Raw genomic sequence first — 15,360 nt, forward strand, 5'->3', positions numbered from 1 at the left:
GTCAGCACAGCTCACCAGTGTCTCCACAATGATTATTTATCGCCACTTAATGAATGGATGGCCACAGTCCAGGTGTTTATTGCTCTGAGGCAAATGGTTTATCTGAACTGACCCTGGACTCTATTGGAGGCGGTGGCTAGGGTGGGGTATGTGTGGGCATGTGTGTGTGTTTGTGTGTGTGATGAGTTCCCTGGGCTTGTGGATGAGGCATGTCTGGAAGCAGCCATGGTCCAGGCAGCAGCCTCCTGGCCTGGCCTGTACCTGATCCATATGTAGTTCCTATGTAGTCCTCTACCTGCTCCGCAACTCCCTTTCCCCTACGAATATACCCCAGGGAAACTGGGGTCATCTCCATTTCTAGCTTCTCTCTGTCTAGGATTCCAGCTGACAGACCATGATTTTGCTTTAAAGAGGCTTGGGAAACAGGTTAGTGAGATGGCTTAGTAGATAAAAAGTGCTTGCTGCAAAGCTTGGTGACAACTGGCTTTGATCCCAGGAACCATGTGGTGGAAGAGAACTGACATTTTCAAGTTGTATTTGACCCCTACAACACCCCCCACACCCCGCTGCTTGCTATGGCATGCACGTAGCATAATTTCTTCCAAATGAATGTAAAAAGAAGTTAAAACTTGAAAAAGATTTATTGTTTCTTGAAAAGGCAGAAAAAGGAGATTTTTGTTCCCCAAATCCAGACTTCCTAATGTGGTTCTTCCCAGGTTCTTCCAGCTTTTCTGTTCTTCCCAAACTGCAGGCCACCGCCCCCCCTCACCCCACACATACACATTGCTGGGTCTCTGCCACCTGGAGGCTGTGGGAAAGACTCTGGCTACATATGGCCCCTTGGTTCTGCCCTCTGTTGCTCCAGTACAGAGAGGTGGGACAGGACAGGGTCTCCTGAGGAAAGAGCACAAGCCAGATATCTCTTTCTACAACCAAGGATCTAAGAGAATGGGTGTCACTTCAGCCAGTATTTGCCACTCTGTCCATCTCTAGACTTTGACCAGGGTCCCAGGCCTGAGGTGAAAGCAGTGAGCACCCTCCTCTGTGGCCACCACACTCCTCACCAGGACATTCATGTCTCTTTCCAGGGTGGCCCTGGGGCTGTCAGCCCTGGCCACTGGCTGTGGATTGGGGCTTCAGAGGGGGCAGGACCAGTCTGAATGGAAGGCTACTGTGCCGGGAATGGGAGCTTCCCATGCCAGCCCAGGTGGAGTGTGACAGGGTGCTCTGGCCCGGGATGCTGGGCAGCAAGTGGCAAGGCTATGCCCCTGGCCTCGTGTCCAGGAGGTCTCAGCACTTCCGGGGCAGAATGTGACCTTACTTCCCTGCCACTTCTTCCCCCATTCACTCTCAGCCCTGACTAGCCCCCTGAGGACAGTGTTCTGGAGCCTGCCTCTGACCTTTGTCCTTGCCACTCACTAAGACTGCTCATGGCTCCCTGGGGCCGCAGGAAAAAGCTTCCCTTCTGACTTACCCCTGGAGACCCTTGGGGATGTTTCCCTTGCCTGCTTCAGCCACAGGGCTTCTCTGGAGGACTCCTCTGTCACTCCACACTCACCTTGCCTTCCCTCCCTGCTCACACCTGTCCTGATTCTGGTTTCCTTCTCTTCCAGTCTTGCTTATCTTTTTTTTTTTAAATATGTTATTTTATATTTTTAATTTTTTTTTTTTTGTGTGTGTGTAGAGGTATATACATGCTACAGTGCATATGTCGAGGTGAGCAGACAATTTCCAGGAATCAGTTCCCTCCTTCCACCTCATGGGTCCCAGGGATCGAACTCACGCCGAGAGTCTTGGCAGCAGGTGCTGTTACTCACTGAACCACCTCACTGGCCTCTTGCTCATCTTTGAGGGCAACAAAGGAGCATCACTTTCCTGTGGGATCCTTTCTCCTGCTCCACCTCCACCTCGGCCGTTCCCAATCTACCCCAACATAGTCCCTTGGCTCTGTCCCCATCCCACATATAGTCACCACACAGCCCGAGAAGTTCACTCTGCTTCCCAGGCCCCGGGGCCAGAGCTTTCCACTTCTTGTTCTGACAGTCCTAGGAGTGAGAATTATCACTTTCCATTCTCTCAATGAGACAACCGAGGCTCAGAAGGAGAAAGTTCAATGTCAAACTGCAGTATAGATCCACGAATTCAACCAACACACTTTTATTACACATGCATATATACTACAGATTATGAATCCCAATCCTGATGTTTTTATTTACTTGTTGTGCCTCCTAAGGGAAGTCTCTGCTCTTCTCTGTGCGTCTCTTTCCTCATCTGGAAGGCTTGAGCTGTGGAATCTCATCCCAGTGTTCTGAAGACAAAATGGGTTAATCCGACAAAGTATGAAGCATGCCGGTGTAGAGTGGGAGCTCAAAACGTACTCGTGTGTTATTCTCCCAGGAGGTTGGGATTGGCTTTGTGAAGAAGGCAGGGTTATAGCAGGTATGTAAATGATTATTGCCTGCTCCATAAATATTTCCTGACAGCTGGCTCAGGTCACAGCCTGCCACTCCCAGTGTGAGCCAGCCATTCCCAGCCCTGGGAATAGGACACAGCTTGCTTGTGGGAGATTCAGCTGACCAAGAGTCCAGGCAGCTTCGGGAATGTTCCAGACCACAGGCTGTCCCTGGGCCCAGAGAGGGTGCTGCTTGGCTCCAGCCCTGGGCTCAACCTGTCAGAGAAGTGTCAAATTTCATTCCTGTACCTTCTGAGGCCCAGAGTAAGAGTCAGGGCCAGGCCCAGGTTGAGGCTAGGTTTCAGTGCCCATCACCGACCACCAGGTTGCACACAGACATGTATCCATCTGGTTCCACTTGTTATCAGACAGATGTGCTGTGGTCTCCCAGTCAGGCCCTGGCTGAACAAGCTTTCTGGAGCTGAAGATGGTCTCTGCTCTCTCATGGATCTAACTTCATCCAAATACGCTCTTGAGAAGGGCCTGGCCATTGTGTTGTCTGCTGTGACTCCAGATGTCACAGCTGCAGATGGCTGTCTAAGTCATGACAGGCAAAAGCCCGGAGAAGGCACGTTAGTAGCCAGAGAAACCCAGCAAGGGACAGGGGGAACCTGGGTCCCAGCTACCCATGTTGTTGAACTTTCTTCTTCTCCCTGTGTCCTTTTAACTCCCGAATGATCCCTCCTGGGAGGAACCTCTCACCTCTGCTTGGCTAAGACAAAACTCCTAGAAGTCCATTTCATCCTTTATTACAAACATTAGTTCATAAGTAAACAATCGAGGCTCTAAAAAAAATACATTAAAATAAATAAGAAGAACTTCAAAGTTCTTAGAGCAAATAACTTATATACAGATGAGTGAAGCAGAGCAGGCCCTGCCCCCCCCCTCAAAAAAAAGTGTCCCAAGAGAACAAAATTGCAAGGCCTCTAGGGAGGGGGATCCAGAGAGGACCATGGGGGCCAGGCAGGGTGTCAGTCATCAGGATGCCCCGTCCGCCCAGTTTCCAGGTATGGCTTAGGTAATTGTGTCCTGCTGTGGGTTGCTCCTGGATAGCAGCCCAACCAACAGGACACTCCTCAGGACACAGTTAGCATGTTCATTTGGCCTCACATAACTCCTTCAAGCAGGACTGTACCCAGCAGCCAGCCCTGGGAGGCTGTACTGCTGCTCAGGTGTTGAGGGTGGCCCTGGCAGTGTAAGAGAGGCCAGAGTTTGTGCTGAACCCATCGGATGGGTCTGGCTAGCCCGGGCTGAGGTCTTGGTCCAGAAGGCAGGCACAGGGTCTCCCACACAGCTGCCCATTTCCCCCCGTCTCCACGTGGGCTTCCTTCTCCATAGCTCCGCAGCTCACAGGGTTATCTCTTCCTCCGTCTAGAGTGTGCAGGACTGGACTCTCTTGTCACCTCTGGCTGTAGCCTGGCAAAGCGGAGCTTGGTGGCAGAAATGTCCCTGGAAGTGGAGAAGGATCAGTTAGCATCTCAGGAGACACAGGCCATCCAGGGCTCCCTTGGAAGGCAGGTAGTTGGGCCTAGAGCCTCTGCCTAGATCTCAGGTAACAGCGACCCCAGAGTGTGGCCGCAGACCCAAGCAAGGTCTGCACGTCAAGGTCTGGGCCTAGGTCTGAGCTTTTCTGCTCATGGGGCCACTGACGGTGCTTATGCTCAGTATCAGATGTTGCAAGGATGAGGGGCATTGCCCATGGTGTGCTTTCCTTTTCCCACACAGTGTGAATGCCCTTCCTTCCTAGTGCCCATCTTCCTCTGTCTAAACTGCATCATCCTACTCTGTCTGCAGTTTACCGTCTGCTGCAAGGTGGCTTTGTCCACACAGCATGGTCCTCATGGCCCTTTGAGCTTGGCTGAGGTCACTGCCACAGTTCTGGGAACTTTCTACCATCTACTTCCTGACCCTAAGAGTTATATCTGGGAGTGAGAAGGTGGGTCTCAGGACCAGGCTGTGGACACCTGGGTGGGCAGGGCTCACCCTCTTTGAGGCCCTTTCTTTACTTTTAAGACACCAACTAGACCCAGTACCTGAGGAACTGAAACAGTGGGATAGCCCTGAGCTCAAGGCCTGCCTGGGCTACATAGAGTGAGATCCTGTCTCAAACCAAACCACACCAAACCAAAACAATAGCAAAAAACAACCCAAATTGCCACCAGGATGAATGCTTGGGTAGTCAAGCAATCTCTCTGCACACTGGGAAGTGCTGAGCTGTCTACACACTGTGAAGTGATGTGTATTTGCAAAGCATCCCTTATTCTCAGGCAGCTCTTGAGTATGTGCAGGGGCCTGCCTAACCTTCCATCTCGGCTCCTTTTCTTCCTTTTCCCAAAGAGCCACTCCAGGTACTGTCCGGCCCCAAGGACCCCTTCATGGCAGAGGCAGGTATGGCCAAGGCCTCTAGAGCTCCACAGGGACATGCTTCGTACATATTAGCACACCTAATCTCATGAAAACCCTGCAGGATAGACATTACAAACTCCCTGCTTCAAACTCTGCAGCGCAGAGAAACCCAGCCCCAAGCCAGAGCTCACAAAGCCTGTCTGGGGCTGGGGTGGGCTTCTCGGCAAGTAGCCTCTGTCTCTCCAGCTGCCCCTGGGTCCCTTTGCTAACGGCCCAAGGCGAGGTTTCTGTCCTCAAGCCGGCTTGCTTGGACAAACATTTTGTGGGCCTTGTGCTGAGCCACCTGTGGCCACCAAGTTGGGGAGATCCCTTAGGGAGCATAGAAGGAGCAAGGGACACAGGGAGTCAGTCCCTCCAAGCCCCCGTACAGGGAAGATGCTTGAATGAATAACTGGTTATTCCCAGCTAAAGCCCTCAAGGCCTGACCCAGACCTGATGGTCACAGAATGTAGTAGTGAAGAAAACAGGCTTGGGGCTGGAGAAACGGCTCAGCATTAAGAGCGCTTTCTGCTCTTGCAGAGACCCACACGGCAGCTCACAGCAATCCATAATTCCAGTTCCAGAGGATCCAATGACCTCTTCTTAGAGCACATAAGTTACATGCAGATGATGCCCTCTTCTAACCTGTAAGGGTACCATTCATGCATGTGGTGCACATACATACATGCAGGCAAAACACTCATGCATGTAAAATAGATCCAGATGTGATGGATGCTCTGTGACTCTAAACAAATGGTGTCGCCTCTCTGAGCCTTAGTTTTCTAGGATAGACAATGAAGACCGAGTCCTACCTCCCACAGAGAATAAGGCAAACGTGTAAAGCATACAGAAAGTGACCAACCATTCAATTACCCTCACCTTAGCTTTCGGAGGAGATCTCCCTCAGCAGCCCACTTCTTGCCAGTCTTTAACACAGCTCCGGGAGCCCGGCTGCTTGGGGTGACCACAGTTTCAGGCCTGAATGAAGAGTGGTAACAAGTGAGGGGCTGGCCAGAACCCTGAAGCTACCTGGCTTCAGGCCCAGCCCAGCCCCCACCCCTGCCCTCTGGAGCAGATCCATTTCCACACTGCGCGCACCTGGCACCCTTCCCTCCCGGGCGGGGTGGGTACCAAGGAAAACTGAGCTACTGGGAATGTGTTCTCAGCCTCAGAAAGAGGCAGATGGGTGGCTGGCCTTCCCAGAATCTGGCCACCTGCAGTTGCAGGGGGAAACTGAGGCAGGGGTGGAGCCCCAGCTCTAGAGGAGGAGTTTCTCGTAAACTGTCACGGGAACTGGAACACACAGTCCTTGCTTTCTCAATGGCCCAGGAGGAGGAGGGGAGGAATGTAGCCTTCCCCTTCACAGATGGGAAAACCAAGGAGACCTGGCATCCATTCTCCAGTTCCTTGACAATAATGACAACGCTGGTACCTGTCATAGACTGCCAGCTACAGAGGTGATTTTTTTCTTCTAAACCAACTTAGGAAGTGCCAGAGCCTCGGGTTAGAACCTGAAGCCCAGTTAGGCCTGGTTCCTTGTGGGCCTGACACAAGGCTTGCCCCTCTCTGAGCCCGGGCTGTCACCTGGCTGTTCTCCTCCTGCCCAGGAGTGGGGATGGATGGTCCCCTAAGCCGTGGAGCTGTGCAGAGGGAGGAACTCTGGGTATTTCTGTGGAAGGGACTCTGCCATGGACCCAGTGTACTTATGGGCTCTAGGACAGTGCTTGTCTCCCCTGGGCCTCTGCCCTCTACTAGTCTCCCAGATACCCTGCTTCCAGGCCTGGTCCCGGCTCGCAGTCATCCCCACCCCTGCAGGCTAGGAGTCCACCTACCAGGGTCTTTGATGGCAGAAGGTGGCACAGGCAGAGTCCCCGGCAGCAGAGCACTCACAGCGCCTTGGCAGGGAGCGGCGCCGGCGCCTTGGCGGGTTTCCCAGGCCGTAGGGAGCTGTCTGTCTGTGGGCGGGAAGCCAGCAAGGTAGTGTGTACACGGACGGGGTGGGGGGAAGCAGAGAGGAGAAAAAGAGAGGAGAGACGCGGGATTAGATAAACAACACATCATTGGCCATCAGAGACGGCCTCCACTGAATAGCCAGTCACACCTCCAGGATGGCCATGAAAGGTGACCACCCCATCACTCCTTCTCATACTAAGTTAGCTACTAAAGTCACAGACCCCCCTACCAATGCCTCTGCACACTGATCTGCTAGGAGCTCCTGCAGGGGGACGTAAGGAGTGGAGTCTGCAGGTCTTAGGAAGCCTGGACTGGTCTTCTGTGCTCGAAGGAGCCCCCTGTCTAGGCCATGAGGAAGGAAGGCCAGTTCAGCTGCCAGAGTGAAGCCCCTAGCTCACAGCCAACTTGCCTCTAGTTGGTCCTCATTTGTTGGGGGAATGTGACAAATATGCCTCTGTGTGTGTGTGTGTGTGTGTGTGTGTGTGTGTGTGTGTGTGTGTGTGTTTGTGTATACAAGTGTAATTGGATTGATTTCTGATCCAGTTTGGCTAAGGGAGGCAGAGCAGGGGCCCCGAGGCTTGTCCACCCAACACCTTTGGTCAACAGCTAATTTTAGGTGGCCTGGCAGTTGGAACTGTAGTGATTCTGGGTGGACCCGGCACGCAGGGACTGGCAGGGTTCCCGCCCTGAGCCAGAGTTTGGATGTGGATTAGCTCTACACACGCTTATATGCTCAGCTTCTCTTGCCTTATGCAATTTGGAGAAGGAAAAAAAAATACATACATACACAAAAACTTCAACCTGAGGTATGCAGGGGCCTGGAGGCAGCATGGGGCAGGCAGAACCCAGCTCTGGCTCCTGCCAGGGTATCCCAGGCAGACTTCTTGTCTGTCCTGTGGGGAGCTGCCACAGTGCCTGCCTTGTGGGGAGGCTGGGGGCTCAGCAGATGGTACTGTACTTGTGGTGTTCCACACAGAGCATGGCCTGGGCATGGCTGCTGTCATGCATGGGATGATTCTCTGCAGGGGAAGTGTGGTTGAGCTCCAGCATCCTTAGACTTGGGAAGGAACCCACCACTTCTCCCTGTGTGATCCTGAAGAGCTCACCTCACCTCTCTGAGCCTCAGTACCCTAATGGAACTAGCACTTTCCTAACAGGCTGTTGTGAGGATTTGAAGGGTACACAGCTCTCTGCCTGACTATGGTGGCCCCCATGTTGGTTCATAACTAGTAACTATGGGCACGCTCGCAGTGTCCTATCTGAGCCCCATGGTGAGCCAGGCAGTTGCAGAGGTTGCCAGAGGCGTTCACCCCGACCGGCTCCCGCAGCCCCGGTGGATGCTCACCCTGCAGTGTTCACCCAGATGATGTCCAGGTGGCAGAAGTACACACACTCCTTGTCAAGCCAGGAGTTGCAGGAGCAACGGCGGAAACGCAGGTGGGGGCTGCGGCCCTTGGGTGCTGGGGCTGGCTGCTCCAGAGTGGCAGCTGCCTGGCCCTTCCCTGCACACGGGAGGGAGAGAGAAAGGTGGAGAGGAGGTCAGGGCACCTGGTCTGCCTGGGATGGGGACCCGCAGGGCTCCTCCTCTTGCACAATAAGGAAGTTGGCACCCTTGATGCGCAGGAACCACTCTGGCTAGCCTGGGGAAGTCCCAGCCACCAATGCAGTGCCTGCACCCTGCAGACGCAGCTCCTACTGGGGGCTCCCTGCTCTATGCCCCTGGTTGGCTTTGGGAAGCACCATACCCCTGGAGGAGATACCAAAGGATAGACCCCGGAGCAGCAACCAATGAGTGAGGGCAGCTCACCTTCATGCAGGGCCAAAAGCAGGGCCAGAGCGATGGAGCACCAGGCGGCAGGTGTGGAGACCATTGCAGCGGCAGCAGAGTGCTTGGCTGGACCAGGGGAGCGGGGAGCGCCTGTCGTCAGCGTCCTGCTGCTAAGCCGAGCTGGGAGCTCATTGCCGAGGTGCCCTGACCGCCCCTTTTAATACCAGGCAGGGCGCCCGCCCCTGCTGGTCCAGCCCCGCCTCGCCTAGCTGCTGCACCTTGGGCAGAGAGCCAGGGACACCGCCTCCTCCCTGGGTGCCTGGCCCGCCCTGGCCTCCCGGTGAGGGGGAGGGAGGTGGAAGGCTGGGCTCCACCCTCTGTGCTGTACTGGAGCACCTTCAGGAGTCCCCAGGCTCTCTGCAGGCCCAAGGCCCCTTGGAGTTCTGAAGTTACCCCCAAATGCTCCCAACCCCTCCCCCACTCTCCCCGCGGCGCGGCTCCAGAACTGGAAGTCTGGAGTGGAGCTCTCCAAGCAAAGGCCTCGCTCTGTACAGGGATTCTGCCACCTTCCTATCTGCCCATTGTGAAGCAAGCTAAGATAGCCCTTCACTGCGTGGGAGGCGAAAGGCCCACTCAAGGCTTCATGGCCTTGGGCGAGTCAGAACCCCCTTTGGACCGCTGGCCTCATGAAGGGCACAGCTCATGCCTGACCTTTGACAGCCTGGGGCTGCCTCATCCTCATCTTACCCAAGAAATATTGTCACACACTCCCCCCTATACACTCCCTCCCCCACAACCTGTAGCAGGAGTTCTGGTCCTTTCAGAAACTACTCAGTTATGCAACCACGGCCAGGGAATAGCCTCCTGGGCCTCTGTGTCCTTGTTTGCAAAACAAGACCAAAACGGGGCTCCTTACCCTGTTTAGTTCAAATTCGCCCTTGAGATAGAGAAGATACTTCGGAGTCCCTTTTAGGAGGATGCTCCACCGGCCCACAGTAGGTGTCCTGAGGGTTTCCCACTGTGGACACAACGGAATATCCTGACTCACCTCAGTGGCTGCTTTATGCAAAACCAGAGAAGCAGGGAGGCTGGCCAGGTGGCCCAGAGAGTGAGAGTGTTTGCCACACGAGCCTGTTCATCTGCGTTTGAGCCCGGGAACCCAGGGGTGGTGTGCAGGTGTGATCTCAGCATTCCCACGGTGAGGTGAGAGGTGGAGACAGGAAAATTGTCTATAAATGCGCAAGCCAGCTTGCCTGGAGTTTAACACACGGCAGGGACAAGAGAGACCTTGCCTCAATCAGGCAGAAGGAGAGAACTGCCACCTACAAGCTGTCCTCTGACTTCCACACCTGTGCCATAGCACGCATGCACCCACACCCACACAGGCACATCGTACATACATGCACACAAACATGCGCACACAATAATAATACATAAATGGAGAAGGGGCAAGAGGAGGAAGAGAAGGCAAGCCAGCAGGAATGGCTCTCTAGGGCCTGGCGTTCTGCTTCAGGTCCCTAGGCTGACTCAGAAGTCTTGTTAAAGGCAAAAGCAAAGACACACTGTGGGGAAGGGAAGGGACAGAATGAGCAACTCAGAGCATCGGCAGCCGCTCTGTGCCTGTCCTGGCCTGGCAGAGCCCACTCAAGTAGATCCTTTCAGGGAGCCTGCCTACAGGTGCCTGTCCTGGCCTGGCAGAGCCCACTCAAGTAGATCCTTTCAGGGAGCCTGCCTGCAGGTGCGTGGGAAAGGCCCTCAGGTTCCTGGAATTCCTAGGCCTGCCTGACTCATGGTAGCAGATAGATTTATCTTATATTCTTGAGGTCCAGAACCCTACAGAGGGCATGGCCTGTGGCCTTCCCTGTACATAGGGCACATCACAGGATCCCTGTGAACGCACTCGGAGGGAGAGAGAGTGACTGAGGACTCACCTGGCTCAGGACTGTGGACCCCAGACCATCCAGCATCTCTTCATGTCTGTGCAGAGTTTTTAGTTCCTTCATTAAAAAATGGGTAAGGAGGGAAGAAGGGATGGAAAGGTATAGGTCACAGTGCCTCTTCCCAGGATGACAAGAGAGAGAGAGAGAGAGAGAGAGAGAGAGAGAGAGAGAGAGAGACAGAGAGACAGAGAGACAGAGAGACAGAGACAGAGACAGAGACAGAGACACAAAAAGAGAGAAACACAGAGAGAAGTGGGGAGAGAGCCTGTTGAAGTCTGGCAGAGCAAAAGAAGGTTGAGGCAAGGGCAGTGAGTGAAAGCCGTCCCAGGCTGGGACAGAAGAAGCAAGAACACACTTTCACCTACCATGTACTCAGGCATTATTTACCACTTCTAATGGCCACTCTAGGATGCAGCTGCTCTCTTCTGGTGTCAGTTCCAAGAATGCCCACAAGGAGTCTCAGAGAGCAGGTGTGTGTGTGTGTGTGTGTGTGTGTGTGTGTGTGTGTGTGTGTGTGTGTGTGTGTGTGTGTGTGTGTAAGGGTTCGTTGCCACATGACATAACCCCTTTTGGAACCCCAATCTTGATCTCACCAGTAAACCACAATGGACGAGACTCCCATGAGGGGCTCACTGCCCTCCTCTCTGCTGCAGCTCCATAAGAACTTAGAAGAATAGTTCTGGAATGAGGTGAGCAATTCTATTAGGCTCTGAGAGAATGTGGCTAGGGACTCGTGTGGGGGAGTAGAGGATGGGGAGCCAGAAGAAAGAAGAGTGAGCAGGTCAGTGGAGAAGGGGGTCGGGTCAAGGCGGGGAGGAAACCAGGAGATAAAGGCAGGTAGCAGGGGGAGAGCTTGGGAGAGCCAGGAAGCTGGGGGCAAGACAGGGCTGGGATTTGAGGAAGTAAAAGAGAAAGACAGGGGCTGGGGGGCGGGGGCAGTGGGGCAGGGTTCTAACCTGTCTAATCTTCACACAAATGCAAAGTGCCTGCCCAGGACAATAGGGAACCAGAGGCTCCGAGTCTGGGAAGCATAATAGGAGATTTAAATGGAGCAGGAGACAGGATCTTTCTGGGTGTGAGAAGAGAGGGATGGTAGGGATGGATGGGGTCACTGCAGCCTCGCAGGGCCAGCACAGGGAGCTGTCTTGCTGGCTCTGGTTTCTCTCCTTCCCTGGCTTGGGCTCCAGCTGGACAGGCCAGGCTATATGTAATGGAGAGGCCTGCCTAGGAACCTGGGCGAGTCCAGCCTGTCTTAGGGGATGGAGCCTTTCCGGGAACAGTGCTACCCCACTGACCAGAGCTGTTTTCCAGGTAGAGGAACTAAGCTGAGTTAAAAATAGCCTCCCTAGGCCCTAGCAATCACCCTTGCCCCTCCTGGGAGATCTGGTGGCCTGCCCCTGTCCATTGTAACTGTCCTGGCCGTGCTGTCCCTATTCCTTCCAAGGGACTTGGCTATATGTCCTTGCCTAGCTGTGCAGATGCGGGTGGTCTGGTTCTCACCAACTGCCCCGGCCACCCATTTTGCTGAATCCTCTAGCTCGGCTGTACCCTGTAAACTTCCTAGGTCTTTAACAGCTGCAGAGAGGGAGGTGGGGGCACACCTGAGTAGGAGTTCGAGGGAACTTGTTTTGCACAAATGATATTTTCTCCACCAGCTTGACACTTGCCTAGGTGGAGAAGGCGGGTGACGTTTGGGGAGTGAAGGCTGGTGACAGAGAAAGTTTACTTATGAGTGAGAAGCTGGGAACTGCCTGGAAGGAATCCCCGCCAGTCATCAACCCCAGTGCATAGATGAGACAGCTGTGGTCCAGAGGAAGAACAACCTGCTCAAGTCATAATGGGCATGTTCTCTTAGTTTCTGACCAAAACCTGCCCTTCTCATACACCCATGAGTTTAGCTCAGGGTCCATCTGGGTCCCTTTGGGGAAAGCTATCAGAAGGACCCCACTGACAGAAAGATCAGACACTGGGAAGTGCCTAAGCTACCTCCTTAGGACCCTTAGAACTCCATAATCCCCACACAGAGAGCAGCTACCAAGGAGCAGCCGTCCAGCCATCAGGGATACCATGCAGATGGAAGAGTTCCAGGAGCGAGGGCTAAGTGTTCTAGGGACATTGTCCCACTGGACAGGGATGGGCTGGAGCAGCGGCCTGGCATTTTAGGTGAGACCCTGGAGCAGGAGGCCTTCCCCAGCTCTGCTGCACAGTGTGGCCATGCTTCCTTCATCCTTCCTTGCTTGTCTCATCCTGCCTGCCCACTGATAGGAGAGATGCTCTCAGCTCCGACCTCCTGTGGCACTCAGAATCCAACCTCCGGTACTTCAGAGCCCCACAAATGGAGGTCTAGCAGATTGTGGCCATGTGGGTCTGGCTCTCAGCTAGGCCTTTCATCTCTGGAAAACCAGGAATTTCCTATAGCCACCCAGCCCCACGGAGCCTGAGGAGATGTGTTTGTACCCTGGACGGAAGGGGCACAGTGTCTGGCTTGCAGGTACATGCTGTACAGGTGACTTAGAGTGAGCAGCTGGCAACAGGACCGGCTAGGGGCCAATGTTGGAAGCCTAGTGACCACAGGTTGCCAAGGGTTTGGCCTTAGAGCCAGCCTTGCAGGGCGGGTGTTGGGGACTGGGGAAGTCTTCAGACATTCCCACTCTCACTTGCCTGGGAGGCTCTAGCTTGAGTCACTCCTCTTGGGGCCTGAGGGCACTCAGCCTCAGGGCTTCCTTCTGCTGGGTGGGTGGCTTGGGCCGCCTGCCATCTGTCTCAGCTCACTCTGAGCCAGCAAGGCCTGCTACTGGCCGCCCACATCTGGGTCTCCACAAAGGCTACCTGAGGCCTGTGGGACCAGCTCCCCTGGGCCATGCTTCCTCAGAGGATACCCTTGCCTGTTGTCTCCTCACTTCCACATCAACCCATTTGGAAAGATTTCTATCTCCCACATAAACTATACCTTTAAAGGGATAATTCATGTGCCTTGTTTGTTATTAAGCTAAGAGCAATCAGAACAGGGCCATGGAATGGCTGGACTTTCAGTGGAATGCAGGCAGTGTCTGTCAAAGCTGGTCAGATGACTGTCAGGGTTTGATGGACATTCTGAAATAAGAAAATGAACACAGAGGCTCAGGAGTTAGGGCAGAAACCTTTGAGCTCCAAGTTTCCAAGTTTCCCCCAAATGTTAAGGTCCTTGTTCCTGTTTGGCCTTTTAGGAGCATAGGGGGAGCATGAACTGTGGAGCACTTAATGTATTCTAAGCTCTGTGATGAGCAACCCACATGCATCGGTTCCACTAACGGTCCCAACACACCCATGGGATGGATGGGTGCTGTAATCAGTTCCCATCTGACAAGTGAGGAAACTGAGGCTGACAGAAAGTGTCTTGTTCAGTGATAGCCTGTGTTACTCCTCAGTCCCAGCTCCGGACTCCGTGTGCCTCTAATGTTCCCTTTGTGGACCCCCCACAGCAGTTCGTCTATGAGGACAGCTCCCTGTTCATACTAGGCAGAGAGCACGATGCAGGCTTGGATTCCAGGGAATGCAAGAATGGAGACAGGCCTCTTGCCTGGGTCCCCAAACATAGAACAGCCCACACTCAAGAGGACAGCAGCTGAGGCCTGGACACCTTCCACAGGCACAGACAGCCATTCTTATTTTCACTGGACTGCCAAACTGACCTGGGAGATAGATTGATCTCGACCTCACTACAGATGAGACCCCCAGGGAACTGGCTTTCTCAAGGCTACACAATAAACAAGAGGTAGGGCTAAGACTTTCTCTTTTATATTTCTCTGCTAAGGGATGAACAATCTATATCACGTGTTTTGTTAATAATCCTCCCACTTATCCACATACTTACTCAGTTATTCATCCATCATCCATCCACCCTTTCATCCATCCACTCATCCATATATCCATTATTATTATTATTATTATTATTATTATTATTATTATTATTTGAGACAGGGTTTCTCTGTGTAGCCCTGGCCATCCTGGAATTTACTCTGTGGACCAGGCTGGCCTCAAACTCAGAGACCTGCCCACCTCTGCCTCTCAAGTGCTGGGATTAAAGGTGTGTGCCACCACTGCCTGGCACATCCATGCATCTTTATCATCTATCCATCTTTCCATTGTCCTTTCATCTATCCTCCACCATCTGTCCACCTCCCCATCCCTCCCTCCATCCATTCATCTGCTTATCTTTCCATCAAGTATCCATCCCTCCATCCATCCACTCATCCCTACCTAGCCTTTTATCCAATCTTACCTCCATCCACCCAGCCATTTTAGTCTCTAATTCATCATTCTTCTTCATGGGGAGGGTCGAACTTGAGCTTTGACTAGAAGGTTGTGCTTTTGCTGAGACACAATTTAATTGTTTCCCAGGAAGAGATCCCTTTTCCCACAGATGACAAGCTTACTGACACACCATTTTCCCTGGAATTCCCGTATTAGGGTCCAGCCCAGGCTTGGGTACATGGCACAGACCAAAGGCTGGGGTGAAACCGAATGCAACAAGATGGGTTCCCAGACAGAACTCACATCTTTGTGTAGCCGGTGCTTCCCATGTGTAGGGTCAAGCCCCTTTTCTGTCTGATGCCATCTTTAAAATGCTCGAAGTGATGGATGTGAGAAAATCCAGACAGGCGTCAAGAAATGGAAATTCCCTTGGTAGTGAACCTAGACGAAGAAACTGAGTTTGTATGAGAATAGCCGCCAGTCCCCAAAACTAGAAACTTGGGATATTTCCACTCTTCTGCCTCTGAAGCCCAGGTCCCTGCGCCTGGAGGTCTTGGAACCCAAACTTTTCTCTGTCCCACCACCACCACCGCCAGCCAAGACATGCAGCTGGTATTTTTCAGAACCAC

At 53.3% G+C, this 15,360-nt stretch overlaps 1 protein-coding gene across 1 annotated transcript; it reads right to left on the minus strand.

The window, feature by feature from the left end:
* Positions 1–3,185: 3,185 nt before the first annotated feature.
* On the minus strand, positions 3,186–8,916 carry Edn2 (endothelin 2). Its single transcript, XM_052717027.1, has 5 exons — positions 8,598–8,916; positions 8,136–8,292; positions 6,670–6,792; positions 5,717–5,815; positions 3,186–3,901 (listed from the first exon to the last, which is right to left on the minus strand). Exons 1-5 carry the CDS (start codon positions 8,659–8,661, stop codon positions 3,808–3,810), a joined length of 537 nt encoding a protein of 178 aa, XP_052572987.1. The 5' UTR covers positions 8,662–8,916; the 3' UTR covers positions 3,186–3,807.
* Between the last annotated feature and the right edge of the window lie 6,444 nt (positions 8,917–15,360).

The sequence above is a fragment of the Peromyscus californicus genome, unplaced genomic scaffold, assembly GCF_007827085.1.
Source record: "Peromyscus californicus insignis strain IS unplaced genomic scaffold, ASM782708v3 Scaffold_5__1_contigs__length_169319896, whole genome shotgun sequence".
NCBI classification, from domain to species: domain Eukaryota; kingdom Metazoa; phylum Chordata; class Mammalia; order Rodentia; family Cricetidae; genus Peromyscus; species Peromyscus californicus.

What these genes read in the sequence shown, in the direction of transcription:
- Edn2 (XM_052717027.1), bottom strand. Translation starts at nt 8,661, where the DNA reads ATGGTCTCCACACCTGCCGCCTGGTGCTCCATCGCTCTGGCCCTGCTT. An exon ending in GCTTTTGGCCCTGCATGAAG is followed by an intron (nt 8,293 to 8,597) that starts GTGAGCTGCCCT and finishes TCCCGTGTGCAG; the next exon opens with GGAAGGGCCAGGCAGCTGCC. An exon ending in TTCTGCCATCAAAGACCCTG is followed by an intron (nt 5,816 to 6,669) that starts GTAGGTGGACTC and finishes CTCTTCATTCAG; the next exon opens with GCCTGAAACTGTGGTCACCC.